This window comes from Lissotriton vulgaris, chromosome 7, assembly GCF_964263255.1.
Source record: "Lissotriton vulgaris chromosome 7, aLisVul1.2, whole genome shotgun sequence".
In the NCBI taxonomy this organism is placed as follows: domain Eukaryota; kingdom Metazoa; phylum Chordata; class Amphibia; order Caudata; family Salamandridae; genus Lissotriton; species Lissotriton vulgaris.
In genome coordinates, this window is record NC_141695.1 from 1582329075 (window position 1) to 1582350189 (window position 21115).

Below are 21115 nucleotides of genomic sequence, written 5' to 3' on the forward strand. Positions count from 1 at the left end.
CACTGTGACAGTCTCTTTATTTCACCAGAGTCTTTGTCAGTGTACAATGTGTGTGTTCGCATGTCAGTATTCAAATGTAACTGTCCCTGTCTCAATGCCAAAGTGGAAGTGGCTGTGCCCCTACATGGATGTCCTTTGTGCATGTTTCCGAGTTAAGAGGAGGAGGAGATGTGGCTTAATGGAGCAGTGGAAGCCGACACATTTAAACAGCGGTGAGGCGGATGGAGCCGAGCACAGGGGGAGCACCGGGGGAGGGATTAAAACATTTTTTTACCTGATGCTGCTTCAGCCACCTCGCGCCAGCAGCCCCTGGGACAGCAATAGAGAATCCCTGTGCAATCCCTGTGGTGCTTTCATGTTGCAGGAAAGCAGTGCGGGTATTGGCCTGAGCAGGCTGGATCAATGCTCTCTCAGGCACAGGGAGTCTGTACTGTTACTCCAACCCCATCTGTGTAATATAGCTAGGTTGGAGAAAGCTAACTGCGCATGTCTGGTTGGTCGGCCTCAGATGGCGGCCCAAACAGACATGCACAGTTAGCAGTGCACGTCCACTTCATTCCTCCTTCTTTCCATGGCCCAGCCCCATCCCGCCCGCTCCTCCCTACACATGCTGGCGAAGCCAGCAGCTGTAAAGTAAAACAATATGGTTTATTATTTTTCAGCTTCTGGCTGAGCCAGTGGGGCCACGCTCCTCCACCATTGGGGAAGAGCTACCGCTGTGATGGAGAGAACTCTTGACTTTGGAACTTTGGAACCAGGTTTGAGCCTCAGATCAGCATAACATCCTGTGATGTTGAAGAAAACACCTAATCTTCTTGTGCCTAAAAAGAACTTGACCGTGGATAATGTAACCAGGAGCAAATGTAAAGTATTCTAATGTCTTTGGGTAAAGTTCACGCTTTCAAAAAAAAAAAAGAACCAGTGTCCGCAGGTCAGTACCACATGGTCAATATCACTGTCCCAGTGTTGGTGTTCCTCTATCCATAGGACAGTATGAGTGACACCAATGCAAATGTCGCATTATAAGTTCTCCTCTGCCATGTCCTTGTGTCAGTGTCACCTTGCTGATGGAGCAAGGATTTGCATATGAAGCGACTTGCTTGTATTCATGAACCTTGAATAACGGTAATAGGCTAATCACCATGTCTATTCTATTAATATCGCCTTTTACATACACATTGGGCATCTACAAGAAGCTTGCTTACGTGTTTTACTAACCGTAATACGCTTGCATCTAATATGGCTGCTTCTACTCAGGATTTTCTAGTGCGCATGCGTCTGTCATACTCACATGACATGACGTATCTTTCGCTTGGGGGGAAATTTTCGCTTCTGCGCACTAGAATTAAAATGGCTTCTTTGTGTAACCACATGCATGAAGCTTGCACTGCTGCTTTTGCTAAGCTGCCTAACCATAATGCAATAGTTAAAAATAAAGTAATGGGTATAGAGTAGAGATACATGGTATACAGTGTATTAATTTATTCTGTGTTCTAAAACTGTTTCTTTCTATTCTTTTATGAAATGATAAATTTGGGCCTGAGAGATGTCCAGCGAGAAGCTGAAAACATTTGTCATTGAATGAGAGCCAAGGACAGTCACAGCAAGATGCACCTGGGAAGATCAACTAATGACCCCACGAGAGGAAGACCAACTGTACCCATGTTAAATACATTGTATTCAGTATTAAATTCTCCATTGTTGGGTGGAATAAAAAACGTCATGTAAACCTAAATTGATGGGCGGGGACAATAATTTAAATATGTGATGTAGAAAGTTTCAAAATCGTATGGTTTGATGACCTCTTCTCACTCTTTGTCCAATCAAAATTGGGGATCCTTACACTTGCAACATTGGGGGTGGTACACTGACCTGGAAAATAGTATAACCAGGGTAGGTTTAGTTAGTTAATTTGTCCGACTTGTCCGAGTAGCTGCAGAGAGGGAGTAGCGCAGGCGTTGCAACTAAACTGCGAGTGCTGGTCTTAACCTTTGGTGGTCCTGTCCTGATCCAAATCTGGTTTATCCTGTCCTGTTTCTGATCTGCACCTGCTGGCCTACTGGCGTCTGCAACTTTTGGGGTTTTTCTGTCCTTTAACTGACCCGTGGCTAGGGTTGGTCTTCACACCATTCTAGGTAAATATAAATCTGTGTGGGTTCGTCATTGTATTTTTGTTTTCCTTTTCTTTACCCTTCCTAATCATTAAAAGCTTTGATTACATATGTACCCTCCCTATAGTTAAATGCTCAAATCGTTTGTGATTGCATATTATGTTCCTTTTCTTACCCACCCTTATTGCTAAATGATCGAAATTGGTTTAATTCATCTTTTGCATAGTTACATTATGATTCAGATTTTCATTATTGAGAGTCTTTTGGTGTTTAATCTTTGGATCATGACCATTTAAGAAATTTTAGATAAAGAGTTTAAACCTTTCCTGAGTCTGTGGTTATTATATGAGTGCAAATGTTATTGTTTATCTATCTATCTATCTTCAAACTAACTCCCTGATCCAATAGGTTACAGGTACCAGTGACAAGGATTGGTAAGCCAATGGTATGAGACCTATTAGGTAAAATATCTGGTAGTAGAGCGAAGGTTACCTAATTAAGAAATGTGTTATTGATTATGGGCCCAGGAGAGTATGGTAAAATGTATAGTCAGGTGACCTGCGCGCTCTATCATTGCTAAGTGGCAGGCTCAGTTAAACAGTTAAACAGTGATTGTGCTCTGAGTTACCATGCCAGTACTTCTCTATGAGTATCCTAATATCACCATTAATGTCCTAGTGTGAGTGTCCCTGTGTCAGTGTTCTATTGTGCCTATGTCCTGGTATTCACAGCATCCTTGTGCCATTATCCCTGTGCCCATGTCTCTATATATGTTATCCGATCAGTGTGTCAGCATCAAAGGGCCCTCCTCTCAGTGTCCCCACATCAGTGCCTTGGGTCCATGTGACCATGCAAATGTTGCAAGGTTTACCTGTAAGTGTTCCAGTGTCGTTACCACTGCTGTAACGTCAACATGACTGTGACACTTCCAAAATGCTTAATGGTGCCCGTGTTTCAGTGTCAAAGACAGTTCCTGTGTCATTGACCTAGTGCAAGTGTTCTCATCACAACGTTATTGCTCTCATTTCAGGACTCCCGTAAGGAGTTAGGTTTTAAGTGTTCTCATGGTGTTTGATAGTGCATTGCTTACACCACCCAAAACTAGCTTCAGGGTGTTATCGGTGAATAGAAGTGGAGGTAGAGGACATGCAATGGTTTGAAGAGACTTATAAAAATGTCGGAAAGCACCACTTTTGTTTAAATAGCTGGTAGCAGAGAAAAAGGGGTAAATGGAACAAAGAGGCAGTTGGGATAGGTTTCCATAGAGTTAACAGAATCATACATTACAATTTGCCACATTACTCTTTGTTTACTTAGTTCAGCTCCCGTCTCACCCGTGCTAAATTTTAAGAACATGCTTGCTGGTTTGAACATGTGTGTTTTGTTTTTCAGTGAAAAGCAGTTCCTCCACTTTAACTTCCATTTAATTTTAATCATGTTTGAAATGCTCGGAACATTTAATATAATAGCAGGATCACTTGACCTTTAAGAATGCCTGTTTAAGGGGCTCAAAAATAAACACAGGCTGGCCTGGATCTCAACACCTCCCCAAACGGTTACATAGTTTTCTCAGTGAGTACACCCACAACTTTGGGTCCTACTGTGGAGGAGTGTGGCTCAATGGTTAGAGCGGCAGACCCTGATGCAGAGTTCTGGCCCGGGACCAGGGGTCAATTCCCGCCTTGGCGGGTCTTGGGCTCAATTTCCTCGGACCTGAGAATTCTCGCCTTGGTGCCTATTCTAATCATGGGGCCCACGCTGCAACTCTAGGCAATAGCTTGCTTAACCTCCACACCGGCCCCAGCAGCGCTAGGATGCCTGGCTTCTCCCTGGGGGTGCCCAGGAGTGGACACTTCACAGGGAAAGCCAGGAAAGGTTCCACATCGGTATGAGTAATAGCACCAGGAAACTGGTTGGTGGCAGTGCTCTCTACAAATACCTTGACATTTACATTTACATTTTCTCTCATAGTCTTAAGACACTACATATCCCTCCTTTTTGAAAGAAAAGGTGTAAACAACAGGTGCATTATTTTTCTTTGAAAAGTCGTGTAGGTGCTTGCACTGTTAGGCCAGATCACGTGGTCTGAGGGAGTTGAGGCCCCCCCCCCGAGTGGACACAGAGGGTACAGGAACTGATGTTTGATCTAGGCTGTCAGGTGAGTCAACCCCATCTGGGATTACATGGGCTGATGAATGTTGAGATAAATGTCTAAAATGTGACAAATCCCTTGTGATGGATTTTCTGGGGCATTGTGCTGTTATCATATGTCCTTGTTCGTCACAACTCTCAGGAGGCTCCGCAGCAAACAGAGGATCGGTTTTCCTCTTCTGTTTTTGTTTAACAAGAACACACTCACCTTCGTCGAAGACGATTTCCTGAGTTCTCTGACACTGATCAGTATATGTCTTCCTGTGTCAGTGGCATGAACCTCGTCAGCAGTCTGAACTTCTTCAGGTGGTTCTCTGGGGTAGTTTACATCTCTCTAAAACAGCATGGTGGTAGGATTCTCGCCACTGGTGGAGTAAGTAGTCGAAAAATAGGCATGAAGGGCTTGACATAATGCTTGACTCAGTTTGATTACCTCCATTGAAGCACATTGGATCCCTCTCTTTGGGATGCTCATAAATTATTCCAAGACATGTTTAGCTTGAGTCCACAAGGGTGTACTCTTTTGGTGCTTGGCACTGAGTTTAGTTATAAACTCCTTAAACTCCTTGCTATTGAATGGTGGACCATTGTCAGATTTAAGGAAGTGTGTGGTGCTCCATGCTGTAAAGATGTCATCTAGCCACTCAATGACCTTATCATTTGTTGATGGTGACATTTCCTCCACCAGAGGAAAATGAGAATATTTGTCAGTGACTACCATGATATGTTGACCATTCACTAGGGGCCCAAAGAAATATACTGTCACTCTTTCCTGCACACATGCAACAAGATCAGATCTGGTTAGTGGATGTTGTGTCACTTTACGGGAAAGGCAATTACATAAGTGGCACTGCTGTAATTCCCTTTCAACTTGCTCGAACAAGTGCAGAAACCACACTCTATCACTCAGGGCTCATTTGGTTGTGACTATGCCACAATGTCCTCTGTGAGTGAGTTCAATGACTTGCTGTCAGGGACATCCAGGTATGATGATCAACGAGCCTCTCTACACAATGCCTTCTATAGTGACAGTTCATCCTGTACATTCTTGAACTTTTGAAATTCAACATCATCCCTTTGAGGTCGAACACTTCGTCTCCATGACAGCGCTGAGATGGTGTCTTTAGGGCAAACATGTCTTTATTGGCATTTATAACTGCAATGATCAGTTTAATGAATACGGTCACTCACGTTCTGTGCCTTACAATGAAGTTGATGTACTCTTCAGCTATTTTTGATGTCAAGTCATGATGATGTAAGGGTAGTCATGAGAAGTAACCTGCAGGTTTTGGTTCTTGCCTCACTTAGGCACAATCGTATAGTCATACTCATTTAAACGCACCCCCCACATCTCAATACAAGGGGGAATCTTAGCTTTTGGGTTTCTGAATATGGTGAGCAGTGCTTGGTGGTCTTTAACAATTGTGAAGTGTTTTCTATAAAAAACACATGAAAGTGTTCACAGGCCCTCACCACAGTTAGACTGTCCCACTTTGGCTGCAAATATACACATTATGTGTCAGACAGACTTCAGCTAGCATACACTACAATGTGTCTCTGAACATTTGGATCTTCATTATGCTGAGCAAAGATCACTCCCAGCCCCACTGGGCTTGCATCAACAGTAATATCAGTATGTTATTATACTGAAAGTAAGCCATCTCAGTGACATTTTCAATGGCATGCTTCATATTTTTGAAGGGATGGTCAGTTCAGAATACCATCCCATCTGGGCATTTCATTTAGTCAGGTCTCTTAATGGGGCACTCACCTTGGCAAAGTCAAGAATGTACCTGTCAGGACCATGCCGGCCCCCATTAAGAGACCTCCGTCAGTCCCTGCAGCTAGGGGAAGATTTCCTGTTTGGCGGTTGTTTCCACTCTGGGGTTCCCTTCAGAAATTAGCCCATGACCACTGTCTAATTGAGGCGTAGTACGCCTCCGGTTTGTGCCACCATTTGATAAGGTTAGCGTTCTAGCCTTTTCCAGCAGTCCGCCATTTCCTAATCCCGCACGTTCTATGTGGCGCACTTCAACTGTCCCTTTACAGCAGTTCGACGCCCTGATTTTGGCTCCTGTCAATTCACCGCGTATTTTCCTAGTTTGCCCCTTTCCCAGTCAGAAATTACAGAGACTTTCATTCGGAACCTGGGGAGCTTGTTTACGTTTCATTCCCGTTGGATTTCTGCATTCCGGAGTGATAGCCAATTGCCGCGTGCCTGTGTTCGGCTGTGCGGACTTGTTCTGTCAGCGTTCCTCGTCAGAGTTTCATCCCAGTGGGCAAGTACCTTCCCGCATATCCTCATATTGCGGTAAGAACATTCCATTTATTCAGACTTTGTTGGTGCTATCCTTGCCCTGTGCCAGTTGGTTCTTTCGTCTGCATCTGAATCTTCCAGTCAGAAGTGAAGCCCGATTTCTTGTGCAGAACTATCACCGCTTGGGCACATTCTGAGTTTGTCCTGAAAAAGACTTTTGAGAGTTTCAGTCAGCTTCTGTGGTTCAACAAGTAAATGAGAGTATATATTATATGCATATGGTAATACTGTTGTCTACCACCTCTATTCATCGTATCACCATTTCCGCCACCCTACACAAGCAACAAGAGTCTCCAACCATCATATGAACTTATTTGGACTCAGTAAGAGAGAAGCTAACTCCACACGTTAACCAGGTATGAATGAAGAGAGAGTTGAGGGAGTGAGAGTGTGATTACCCATGTAGTGCTAGAACGTTAGTAATTTTCTGCTCCCTGTTGCAGGTGTTCCCCAGCTACTCATCCCAGAGGTAGTTACGAAGACACCAGTGTGGAAGACTCTCTTTGTTGTTTGTTATCCACTTCCCCTTTCCCTTCCATTCCTGGGCTTGGAGCAATCCGGGTGCAGGGGTGTTTGGGAATCTGGAATTTAGCATCGTAGAAGACTGGCCACTCGCTCCCACGGAATCCGGATATTTCAGGTACTGCTTCTGACAGTACCTTTAACTATAGTTGGCCATACCCTAGAAGCATCATAGCACAGCAACTTCTTGTGGGGGTTGGGAGGCTGACGGAGCTTGTCCTTTACTTGGATCAGGAGTCATTTCCCCATCAGAGAATATGTGACGAGAGAACTTGAGTTTATTTTTGTGAAAGTCACACTTTTTTGCTTTTACAGTGAGACCTGCATTTGTAAGTAACTGACACACTTGTTTGAGAGCATCATCATGCTCCTTCCGTGTTGCCTGACATACCTTTTCAGATCTGAACGTATCTAGGACCCTAATTAAATATTCCCGATTTATGCCCTTATGTGGTTATAACAAATCATATCCTTTTAAAGGCATAAGAATCATATCCATATTTAGTAATAGCCAATGCAGTCCAAATACGGCAAGGCTACTTCCTTAGACTCCTAGAAAGTACAACACGTTCTTTAAACAAACCAAACCTCCAGCAGCCCGGGAATTCCCCCTGCTTTTGTTTTGATTTGTCCTAGAACTCCTGCGAGTCCTGAAAGAACTGCCAGTTCTTAGTGACGGTTCTTATTGACGTCTTATGTCCAACCTTATGTCAAACACGGCACCTTCCAGGTATAAATTTACCAGCATTTGCCTTAAGCAACACACGGTGGTTTGGAGCAGAGCGGCCATCTGCTTACCCAAAGCCCAGCTGATGTGAGTGCCGAAGGAAGCCGTCCCTCCCATTTGACGCACTGAGAAAGACGCTGTCTTTTCTCCTGCTGAGAAAATCCAGCTCCAGTGTTTCCAGTCACCCGTGCGGGTAACTGGGAGATCGAGTCCTGAAAACGAGATACAAGACCTCCTTCATTCTAAAACCAAGGTACGGAGCTGATTAGATCCTTAGAGAATTCTTGATTCAGATTCTTTGCAAAACAAACTTAAACTTAAACTGCAACTCCCTTACTCCTTCCCACGTACTAGGCTTAGGTTAGGTACACTGGGGTAGGCGTAATTTAGAAGCACCAGTTGAGTACGTTTAGTCAACTTTTATCATTGTATGTAATTGTATATATTTTATCCGTTTTAAGTATCATGTGGCTCAAAAACCATATCAATGCTTTTACAGTATTATTTCATAATACTCCTTTTACTGTACGCACTTTACTTTATGATAAGTATTGCAATTGTGGCAATTCACTTCTCTTGCATGAGAAAGAAGACTGCTCAATAAATAACACCTTTTATTGAAAACGCCTGTCTCTCTATTTCTCTGCACTCTGGTGAAACTAAGTATGCCAGACTGACTGAGTGAAATAGCTATCTATTGTTTTCACACAACTCTGGAGATGTACTCCTTATTCTGGAGGGAGCAAAGTTTTCATGTTTATGCGGTTGTCAGAAACGAATCCCTTCTTGTCTAATCAGGGAAGTTAACTCCTCCCTGTTCATTCAAGAAAGTTTCTAGTGACCTCTGAGCTAGCTGGCATACCTAAGTAAGACTTACATATTCAGTAGAGACCTAGTTGACCTCAGTCCTACGTCTAAACTACCGTTTATGTTATTCCAATGCGCAGAGCCTATTGGGAATATAGGAACTACACTACACTTGCCTCACCAGACATATAGACAGATTAAATAACGTAAATGGTTGAGGATTACTCCAGCTACTTTTACAGAAGCTCTGGCTGTTAACCATTCAAATTTAAGTGAGGGGGTAGAAGTGGCTAATCTTGAAATGGAAAATTGGATTACTAAGGCCCTAGATCATATAGCACCAATAGTGAACCACACAGCAAAGCACCTCAGACCATCAGCTGAGTGGTTTTACAAGGACCTCTAGAAGCTGAACCTGCAAATGTCTTGAGCAGCAATGGCATCATAATTTTAACACTCAGGATGAAGTTCTGTATCAAAAGGCACTGAAAGAGTATCACAAACATATTAGAACTACGCGTAGTCAGTTCTACGATGATACAATCACTGAAGCACAGAAATCATGAGATCTAATTACTATTGCAAAAGCGTTACCCTCTTTGTATTGGGTCTATGCATCATGGTTCCCCCAGTTGCGAGATGCAAGGGGATTGCTCAATTCTTCGGGGACAAATTCACAAATATCTCTGACTCAATAGCTAAAGAGGCTTGAAATACCCCATGCCTTGAAACCTGGTTTGAACCCCTAGATGTAAAGATTGGACTCTTAGGGTTTGACTCCTTAACTGTAGAAAATGTATCTGTCCTGATGTCCAAGGTGAAATCAGATTCCCCTAATGATCCTGCATCACCCATGATCTTGGACCATGGGAAGGAGCCAATTCTACCAGAAATGTGTGAGTTGCTCAATAAATCTCTCACATCAGGTCAAGTCCTGCTGAGGTGGAAGCAGGCTACGGCTGTGTCATTAGTGAAAAACCCACGTTAAACCCCACAACACCAGAAAATCTTAGACCCAATTCTTTGCTTCCTTTTTTTGCCAAGGTGGCCGAAAAACAGGTAAATGATCGGCTGATGAGTTTTGTGAAGGCCCATGACATGACGCCCGGAGGCCAGCACAGAATTGGCACTCTTGTTGGCATCTGAATCCCTGAGACAGATAGCGGATGGGGGGGAAAACTGCTGCACTGATTTTGTTAGACCGCAGTGCAGGATCTTTTGCTGGAGCGTTTATGGAATTGCAGTGTCGGTGAGATGGCCCTACGCTTGCTTGCCTCCTTTCTTCACAACTGTACTTTCTGGGCGGTAGAACAATCTTTCTGGTCAGATGCTGTTTTATTGCATGTGGGCTCAGTTTTGAGCACCACTTTGTTCAACATTTATATGCGCCCCCTTGTAAATATCATCGAGCATCAGGGCTTTAACATCATATCTTACGCAGATGACATGCAACTGATTTGTACCCTCTCCCAAAATGAAGGAGAATCTGCAGCCAGGTTAAACACTTGTCTGGTTGATCTGGCAGAGTGGAAGAATCAGAGCTGCCTCAAGATGAATGTTGGAAAATGGAGGTACTCCTAGTAGGGAAACAGCCATCTATTTGGGCCTCCGCCTGGTGTCCGGATGTACAAGGATCAATACCAATGTCCAAGCATAAAGTGAAAATATTGGGGTCTGGTTTGAGGCTGATCTATGTTTTGGTAGTCAGATCTCTTACCTAGTAGGAATGTGTTTCAGTATCCTAAAGATGCAGAGCAAAGTTTGGAGCTTGATCCCGGAGGCGACCAGGAAATCAGTAGTCCAGGTGCTGGTCATGTCCCGGCTGGACTACTGTAGTGTGTTATATCTAGGAATCTCACAGGGTAGATTGGGAAAACTTCAGAGAGTTCAGTACGCAGTGGCTTGTCTGCTGATTAATATCCAGAGGTGGACATCCATTGGAACAGCTCTTGTCAAGTTGCACTGGCTTACAGTGAAGAAGATCGTGACTTTTAAAACAATGTGTATCTGCCATAAAATCTTGTAAGAGAAGGGACCCTGTTACTTACGCCCCCTGATAAAGTTCTATTACCCTAATACTAATAGAAGCCTGAGTTCTGTTGGGATCTTGCTTACGGTTGTGCTCAGAGTGAAAAAAGTACATATGGGTGGCAGGCCTTTTGGCTTGCTGGTCTCTAAGCTGTGAAATAGCATGCCTTTATATTTGAGACAGGAGAGGTCTGAAGTGGTCTTCCAGAAGAAACATAGGAGTTTGCTTTTTACACAACCATAGATTGGTTTCGCTTTTAGGTAGGGCCTGTTCCGTTGTTTTTGGTCACACTGGGGGAATCGCAGGGACACTCCAAATTGAGTAACCAGGCATTCTATAAATCATCTTATTATTATTATTACTGTCCCAAATACCAGTATGTCATCGCTGTAATTGAAAGTAAGCATAACAGGTTGAATTTTTCTATGTATGACATCTTGTAATATTTCTGCAGTAGATGGATCTCCAAAACTCAACCTTTAGTATCTGAACAAATAAACATGAGTCAAAAACATGGTACTGTACCTACAGCTTTCTTCCAATACGAGTTGATGGCATCTTTTTTTCAGGTCAAGATAGGAGAAAACTTTGGCTCCGTTCAGCTGCATCGTCATGTCTATAATGTGCAGACTTGGATGTCTTTCTCTCTCAATTGCTTGGTGCATATCCACCCAAATTTAGACTGCACCTCCATTCTCCCTTTTTGGCACTACCACTATTGGTGACACCCATGTTGTGGTACCAATAGAGCGCTCAATATTGTTGTGCTTCAACAGCGTTTCTAGATCCTTTTCAATCTCTTCTTGCAGGTGAAATGCTTTTCTGTAGTGTCACCGGATGTCTTCATTAATGTGAAGTTGCAGCTTCATTTTGTTGAGTATTCCTAGGCTGTGAAATAATGACGGGAACTGACTCACAATTTAAGATTTCGTATGTATGTTATAATTAATAGATATTAGTTCCAATTCAGCAGCAGTTGCAAAACTAAGTGCCTTGGAGAACATGAATTTGGGCTTGCACAGACATCTTTTTATGTTGTAAGCTCACCATGAACGATCCTTGACTCTTCAATGGTGTAGAAGCAGCCCAATACACCTGTACAGTGGTTTATGCGTTGAGTCGCAGTAGGGGTGACAAATTGTTAAACTGTTTGACTGGCATGATGTTGATTGATGCACCACTGTCAATAACAAAGGTTATGGGGCTACCGTTGATCTTTAGTGTGATCTTGGGGCAGTGTCCACATGAATTCTATTGTTTCATTGGCTCTCTCTTTTTGTTGTTCGTCTTCTTTCCAGGAGCAAGACCCAAGCGTGCAGGTCTCTTTTTGGCAGATATGATCATTGCACAGTCACCCTCACAACTATCGCTTGATTGTGATGTCCAAGAACTTTTGTTGCATAAACTTGATGATGATCAACTTCCTTTTAGTTTTCATCTGTCAAAGTTGAAGTAGATTTTTGCCTTTGTATGTGTGGCGAGAATACTTCTGGAATTTTCTGGCATCCGTTTTCCCCAGCTCGCTGTGATGACCGTGGTTTCTGTTTTGCAGGCTGTTATGAAATGGATTACTTTTCTGCAACCTTTGTATGTCTATCCCATTGCTGGACATTTCTTTTTAGGTGGAAATGAAAATCCACATCAGAAACACAGCTTTCCTTTCTTTTAGGATGCTGACTTATGTGTGTCTATTTTGTGCTTATGTTGGGGAGCATTTTAGAATCCAAGCGTAATTTACCGATTCATGCCCTTATATAGGTACAATTCAAATTGCCCTTATATAAGCACATAAATCCTGCCCATATTTAGACATAACTCATCCAGTCCAAATACAGGCATGGCTACTTCCACTAGTTCCAAAAAGCCACAAGGATTTCTTGGAAAACTCGGCTTCAGCAGTCAGGGACATCACCTTGCTTGAATACTGATTTGTCCTAGAAATCATGGCATTTTCAAAGAACTTCCATTCCGTTGGCGTTCTTTGGTGACGTTATTATGTCTGACTTTACGTCAAACTAGGCACCTTCAAGGTATAAATATGCCTACACTTGCCCTAGCAAACACACGGTGAGTCGGAGCAGCTTGACTATCTACTTGCCCGACGCAGCTTGCTACAGCAAGTGCCGAAGGAAGCCAACCCTCCAGCTGACGCACTGATCGAGAAGCTGTCCTTTCTCTTGCTGAGAATCCAGCTTCAGTGTTTCCAAGCTCCCCTCACGGGGTGTTGGGAAATCGAGTCCCGAGACAGAGATACTAGACCTCCGACAATCTAAACTAAGGTACGGAGCTGATTAGACCCTAAGAGAAATCTTGGTTAGATTCTTGGCAAAGAAAAACTCAACCTATGCTACACCTCACTTACTTCTTCCCTCGTACTAGACTTAGGTTAGGTACATTTGAGTAGGCGTATTTTAGAAGCACTAGTTGAGTACTTTTTAGCCTTTGTTATATATGTATGTATTTTCCTATGGTCTAGAAATCATACAATGCCTTTACAGTATTATTTGATAATACTCTTCTTACTGTATGCATTGTACTTTGCAACCAGTATTACGATTGTAGCAGTTCACTTTACTTGCATGAGAAAGAAGACTGTTCAATAAACCCTTTTATTGAAAACGCCCGTCTTTCAATTTCTTTGCACCTCTGATTAAACGAAGCATGCACGATTGACTGAGTAAAATATTTATCTATTGTTTCCACGACTCTGAATATCAGTTTTATTCTTAGGGAAACAAAGTTGTCATGTTTTTGCGGTTTTCAGAAACTAATCCCTTCTTGTTTATTCGAGAAAGTTTCCAGTGTTTTCTGAGCTAGCTGGAACTCACAATTAAGTCTAATATATTCGATAGAGACCTAGTAGATATAAGACCTACGTCAAATCTTTAGGATATGTTATTCCAATGCGCAGAGCCTATTGGGAATATAGGAACTACAGTACACTTGCATTTGATCTTCATGTTTAGTGCTGATTCATGTTGGCAGCTTGCCCGTCTCCTCTTTTCTCGTCTCTTGCAGTCATTAGGACTTTTTCTAAACTGAGAATCTCTATCAACTGTCTTCTTCATCATTAAATTCACTAAATTTACTATGTTTGATAAGCACATCAAGTCTCTCAAGAAACTCATCCATTGTTTCGCCAACTTGTTGTCTCACTTGATTGAAAATGTGCTTTTCATAGGCAATATTTGGCGTCGGATTGAACTTGGCTCCTAATGTTTCTTTGATTTGACTGTGTGAGATTGTGTCAGTCTGTGATATTTTATTTATCACTTCTTTACTACATCACCAAGAAGATTCTTTAAATAGTTAATGATGTTCTCGTCATTTCTTCTTCAAGGGCATCTATGAAGTCATCAAAGGTCTTGAACCATGTGATCCATATGTTGCCAATATTCCGTTTCTTGGCGGTATCAAATGGCGGCAGATGTTTCAAAACAACAGCAACACTGTACTCCATGTCTCGCGTGGCAGCTACTGGGAGTCTTCACTATCTTGAAGAACTTTTGAGTTGTGCTTAAGGCCACTGGCTGCCAACTTCTCCAGCCTTAGGCAGCTTCTCCGGGGACCAACAACCTTGCAGGCCCAACCCCAGTGTTCGCTTTAGAATCATCTTGCTCACTTTTGAGGCTGTCAGGCTGGTGAGTAAATTTCACTGCTTGCACCTGGCTGTTGGTGCCTTTATGTTGCACCTGGTTGTCACTACCTTTAACGTTTGCTTTCTATTAATGATGACTCTGTATTAGGCTTAGCACAGTATCTCTTATTTCGGCATTACCAGTCCGGTTTCTGGTGGGTTTTCAAAGATACTCTTCTGCAGGGCCTTCGACTTCTTGGAAGGTCATATACAGGCTAGAGCGGGGCTTCAATTCCACAAACACTAACCACGAGCTGCTTCTCATCGAAGAGGTGCATGTGGCACACATTTGCAGTTTGCCGTGGCGTTGTAAACTCTCAGGGAGAGCGGTCTCATTTCTTCATGGCACAGATTCTGCAGTTGGCACCAGTTGTAGCGCCCTCCCCATGCTGGGAGCATGCAAAATGAACATGCCACATGCGTAGGTCATTATTGATTACTTTATTCAACAGGGTACAGCATTCAAGTGAACTTCTCCATGTCTCCAAATTGTCAATAACCTTACCTTACCACATCCTCAAATGGTTATGTAATTATCCAATTGAGTTCAACCATAACCGTAGGCTCCTGTCCTGGTACTCATAGTTTTACGAAACCTCATAAGGGTGAACATACAGTCTGGAAATGATAATGCTGGCCTCAGTACTACATGTCCCTCATATCATGCAGCTTGTAAAAGGGGTCACTCTCCTGATATTGAGTCGTTTGTAAAATGTATATGTTACTTATTTTATTATATTTTTAAATTACCATAAGGTGACCAGTTGATGACAGAGGGACCAGGTATAAACAAATTAGGGTACAATCCCTCAACATCAACGTCTACATGAGCCCCCTCGCGGCCATCGCACGCCAGCACAACCTCAACATAATCTCCTACTCCGACGACACCCAGCTGATCCTCTCCCTGACCAACGACCCCGCCGCCGCCAGAGCCAACCTGCACGAAGGGATGAAAGAGGTAGCCGAGTGGATGACGACCAGCCGCCTGAAACTGAACTCGGACAAGACGGAGGTCCTCATCCTGGGCTCCTCACCCTCCGCCTGGGACGACTCCTGGTGGCCTCCCGCCCTGGGCACCGCACCCAAACCGACAGACCATGCACGCAACCTGGGCTTCATCCTGGACTCCTCCCTCTCCATGACCAGGCAAGTCAACAACGTCTCCTCGGCGTGCTTCAACATCCTGCGCATGCTACGGAAGATCTTCTGGTGGATCCCCACCGAGACCAGGAAGACCGTCACCCAGGCCCTCGTCACCAGCCGACTGGACTACGGCAACGCCCTCTACGCCGGTACCACCGCCAAGCTCCAGAAGAGACTCCAGCGGATCCAGAACGCCTCAGCCAGACTCATCCTCGACATCCCACGAACCAGCCACATCTCCGGACATCTGAGAGACCTTCACTGGCTCCCCGTCAACAAAAGAATCACCTTCCGCCTCCTCACCCACACACACAAAGCCCTACACGACCAAGGCCCGAACTACCTCAACAGCCGAGTCAACTTCTACGCTCCCAAACGCCACCTCCGATCAGCCAACCACGCCCTCGCCGCCGTCCCCCGCATCCGAAGAGCGACTACAGGAGGAAGGTCCTTCTCCTACCTTGCCGCCAAGACCTGGAACTCCCTCCCGACCGACCTGCGCCTGACCCAAGACCACCTCTCCTTCAGGAAGAAGCTGAAGACCTGGCTGTTCGAGCAGTAGCGGCACCCCCCCCACCCCCAGCGCCTTGAGACCCTACGGGTATGTAGCGCGCTCTATAAATGTCATTGATTGATTGATTGTTCCTGGCGGGAGGTTACTCTTCCTGCTTTAGTGCTTTTTTCTGACATTTAAAGAAAATAGCAGTTCAGTGGTTCATTTGTACACCTAAATTGTACAAGCCAATGAGTTCAAATACAGACCTGGCAACTTAAAAAAAATGTCACAGTTTGAGGATTGGGTGGGGCCTTGGTGGGGTGGGGCGTCATCCTGAAAAGTACTTAAGAACCACTTCGGCCCTCTCCCCACACCAAACGCCACAAAAGCTTGCTGAGGCTCTTGCTGATTATTTGGGATTTTGTCACATATTAGTCTCAGCTTCTGGTAATTACTCGAGCAGCATCCCAATCAATCATTATTTTGCACACTATGCCACCTGGGTTTGGATCCAGCCATATGCAAATCAGTCTTGACCATGCACCAATGGGAACAGTCCATTGTACCTGAAACAGAAGCTCTATGGCCACAGCTCAAAACTTGATTTAATTTTTGATGGATTATTTGTAGCCACTGTCCTGGTTCTAGTGATATCTTATAGGTTTTTATCTCTTTCTTCTACTTGACAAACAAAAGCTAAAAACAATTTAAGTGCAATAATGCCCCCTCCTCAAACCTATTAACATAACAAATGAATTTGCCAAGAATCAGGTTTGACGGAAATGGAACTACTAAAACCAGGTAGACATGTTATTCCCCATTTCAGTATCAATAATTTAAAATGCATGTTATTTGGTATGGCCTACCATTTTACCCACACCAAATAAGGGGACACTTGTAATGAGGCCTATAACGGATATGAGTCAAGCTTATGTCGCATAGTGTCTTTATTTTGTTGTTTAAACCATCACATTTTCATATCTATTATTATGTTTACATTCACCCCGTTAACAGGAACCATTCACCTTTTGACCCATTACACCTATAATCCGTACTTAAGTTTTAATAAATAGGATACAACACCTGCATTGCAACTCGTTTGATTTAAACATTTTAAAATGCCTATATGGAACCTGAAGCTATATATTGCAATCTCTTACCTGCAGTATACGTTTCTGCCACCTATACCTAAATTTGTGGATGGTGAAATTTTGAATTTTCCAGGGAAAGGAATCTGCTGAATCCTAAGAAAAGAAAATAAAGAAGCTATAACACATCACGTTCCTGTAATGAAGAATTACTTATTAATGAGAACAGAGTGGTAAATAATTTGCGAATTACAAAAAAGGGGACGCGCATTTATAGTCTGCCAGGGTCTTAACGAGAGAGAAATGCTATAAACACAGGGTTCAATTCATGATCTCTCATTTGTTTAAAGTATTTAGCACTTTGAAAATTCAACTTTAATCCGAAAGACTAAATAATTCAAAACACATATTTTGTTCTATATCACAGGCTAATAAACTGCATTAGCATCTTGTGAAAATAAAGAAAGTTAAGTAACTACAGTGTGCTTATAAAGAATATTTCATGGCTGTTGCCTTGATAATATAGGCTCCTGTGTTTATTTAGAGTGGAGTGGAAGATAAAAGGAAAAGTGAGAATTTTTTAACGTGCTCTCCGAATAACTATTTTCTGCACATTGCCAAAATGTACCATTTATACATTGATTTTTGTTCGTTGAATATCTCACAGAGCGAAAATGTGAGGTGGGACAGCGAGTAAGTTCCTTAGACATGCCCTGTGTCCCGATTAAGCAGTGTTCAAGCCACACACAATTCATTTATTCTTCTCTCCATCAAACCTTGGGATTGCTCCTATCAACTACCTATTACATTTGCGCTTTCTTCCTTTTCCCGAGCCTGTTTCCCAATGCTTCGCCTCTTTTGTCCATGTTGCATTACAATGTGTGCAAATATGAAGTAAAACATGGGGGCATATTTACAAGCCCCTATCGCAACAACAGCATCACTTTTAAAGACGTTGTGTTGGCAATACAGGCTTGGCCTTATTTACAAGGCACCCTTTAACGCTATACTTAACGTGAAAGGGGAGGGCAAAGGGTGTTGCTGTGGGTGTTCCACCGCAACACCCATTGATTTTGACGCTGCCCCATATTTACAAGGGTGGCGTAAATATTGGGCAGCGCCAAAATGAAGACCAGGGAAATCCTGGTCTTCCCCTGGCAAAACGAGGAGAAAAGTTTAATTTCTCCCCGTTTTTGCTGTTTCGATGTGTGTTGCTTTGTGCAGCACACATGGAAACAGCAAAACACCTTTGATTGTTTATGTGTGGGAAGGTGTCTCTTCCTGCTCATAAACAATAATTTAGATAAAAATTACGTTTTGCAACTTCTATGTGTGCTGTGTTAAGAGGCACACATTGAAGTTTCAAATCGCCATTTCAGATTGTTTATGTGCAGGAAGGGACACCTTCCTGCACATAAACAATAAATTGTAAATTGATATTTGTATAGCGCACTACTCACCCGCAATGGTCTCAAGGCGCTTGTACGAATACCGCTGTGGAACCCATCCTGGCTTTCCCTGTGAGGCGTCCACTCCTGGGCACCCCCAAGGTGGAGGCCAGGCATCCTTAGCGTTATGGGGGCCGTTTTGGAGATTAAGCAAGCTATTGCCCAGAGTTGCAGAGTGGGACTCCATGATTGGAATAGGCACCGAGGCGAGAATTATCAGGTCCGTGGAATTTTGAGCCCAAGATCCACTGAGGCGGGGAATTGAACCCTGGTCCCAGGCTAGACCTCTGCATCAGGGTCTGCCACTCTAACCATTAAGCCACACTTCTCCTAAACAATCACTCCCTTCAACGCAGACACCCTTATGATGCAAGGGTGCCTGCGTTGGCACTAGGCAGCAAAATTTAGAGTGAGCTCATGGCGAAATGCTGAGCTGCACCATGTTCTTGTAGATATGGTGCAGCCCTTCGTATCTAAAGTGACGGAGCACGGTGTTAGCCTTCTTGGCTTAACGACACACTTCGCCACTTTCCTTGTGAATATGCCATAGGATGCTATGGGTTACACGAACAAAGGTATTTTGAAGTCACAAAGTCTGTGATTTACAAAGCTACAGGCTTCAAGACCACAAAATAGCTTTGTGCAATGCACAAAGTGCACTTGTACTAAACGTTTTTTCAGACTTGCAAAAAGGCTTTAGCAACACTCTCCGAATCACCAACAGGAAGGGACATGAAAGTGGCACCCTCCGTCTATTTTTTGTAAAGGTATGTATCAAAGGTTGCTACAGCTGTAACATCAGTTACCAATATCTGACTTGAGGTGGCAACTTATTCATAAAGGGAAACTGAGCCTATGGGACAGTTTTTTGATTTTTTTGGGGTTGTCTCAGGGGTGCAGACAGGGGTCTTAGGGGCAATTGCATGGTCCCCGTGATGTCTTTCTAAGCCTGATTTTTTCTATTTTCCTAGCAAAATGTAGCCCTTTAAGTCAATTTCTTCCAGGTGGGGAAAGAAAAGACAGTAATGGTGGTCTCCTGTACCTCTCAGATTACCATCTCTGCATTCACAGCCAATCCGCGGGTGGGGGTGGGGGGGGGGGGGGGGGGGTTACAAAGTGCCTCCTGCCCTATTAAATTACATGAGAATGGAGATTTCGAGAACTCTGCTGAGCATATATTTAGCAACCTGATTGATTGGTACATTAGTTGCTTTGAAAATTGCAACCATTTGTAATTAATGTTTTACGAATAATGATTGTACGTGGAAATCTGTGCATCTCACATGTTTTCTTATTAGAAGCAAGAATAGCTGAAAGTTTAAATGAAAACATTTTGTTGTGGCATAGAGTCAAATTATTTATGCAAGGTCTGCTTTTTTTTTATTCATCTTGATCCCTGCTCATAACATATTTGGTTTCAACATTGCATTCTGTACAGGGAAATGCACTTAACATTTCTATACTTCATGGTACCCAAAACCACCTCTTCTCTAAATCTTCAATCACATTTCTACTACTTTTGCTTCCTAAAAGCAGATGCTGTTTAAGCATGTATCCCTGTCACTGATGGAGGACCATGCAAGATTTCTGCTGTGTTTAAAACTGAGTGTAACAGCAAACAAATGGACAGAATGCTGACAATGCAAACATTCTCCCCCAATCAAAAGATCTGGGTTAAATCCATTGTTCTTTTGTCCACTACGCCACCCGAGTTTGGGCCCAGCCATAAACAAATCAGCCTTAACCCTGTGACCCATGGGAAGAGCCCAGACGGAACTTCCAGGCCAGACCGGAAACAAGTATCCTGGGACTGGTTTCTGGGTATTACCCTTCATCAGCCAGGCTAGCTTGATTCCAGTTGCACAGTTTGCAAGGGACCCACGTCTGGGCATACCCATCCCACTTAGGGTGAAAAGTGCTACGCAAACAAATGATGGACGTAATGCTGATTTGCATATGGCTGGGTCTAAACTGGGGTGGCAAGGTGAGCAAAAGAACGATGGATTTAACCCAGATCTCATGAGTGGGGGAGAATGTATGATTTATTCAGCATTCCTTCAATCATTTGTTTGCGTAGCACGTGTTTTAAACTGAGTCCACATAAACATAAATCATTTGTTTTGACCGATTAGACTTTTTTCACCATTCCGGTTTGTAATTTAGACCGCTGGTGCACTGCTTTATTAATCCTGGCGAAGAACGCTTGACAATAAAGCTTTTTTTGGCGTCCTTGAGCTAGTTTTAATTTCACTTCCTCACAGTTCTAGTATATTGCGCTGCGCCCTCACTCATTCTGTTAGCTCTTTATTTGTGGATTTAGCATATCTGATTCTATTTACAAAACATCCCTGAGCTCCTTCCTTTCAGAAAGGGGGTCATAGCCCCCAGAGGAACTAGGCTTTTCCTCTAGGAGGAGAATCACAAATGATGAAGCATGTCACCTTCGGGTGAGTGAGGGATTTTGTCCTGAAAAGGGAAATGCCCAAAGTTAAATCTGTTGGGCTTAATTATCAGTTCTGTTTCATATCTTCTATATTTTTTTTGATTGACGAACCAGTTGTTAGTGGTTTTTCCACACTTTTCAAATAATGTTGTAGACTTCAGGATTTCCTATTGTTGTTTGTTATGGTGAGCAA

At 43.3% G+C, this 21115-nt stretch overlaps 1 protein-coding gene across 1 annotated transcript in view; it reads right to left on the reverse strand.

The window, feature by feature from the left end:
* LOC147706032 (uncharacterized) overlaps positions 1–21115 on the reverse strand; it is a 777463-nt gene that overhangs the window by 506149 nt on the left and 250199 nt on the right. Inside the window, exon 2 of the mRNA XM_086932483.1 lies at positions 17104–17187. Coding sequence (XP_086788609.1) covers positions 17104–17187 — 84 coding nt within the window. The remainder of the gene's footprint in view (positions 1–17103; positions 17188–21115) is intronic.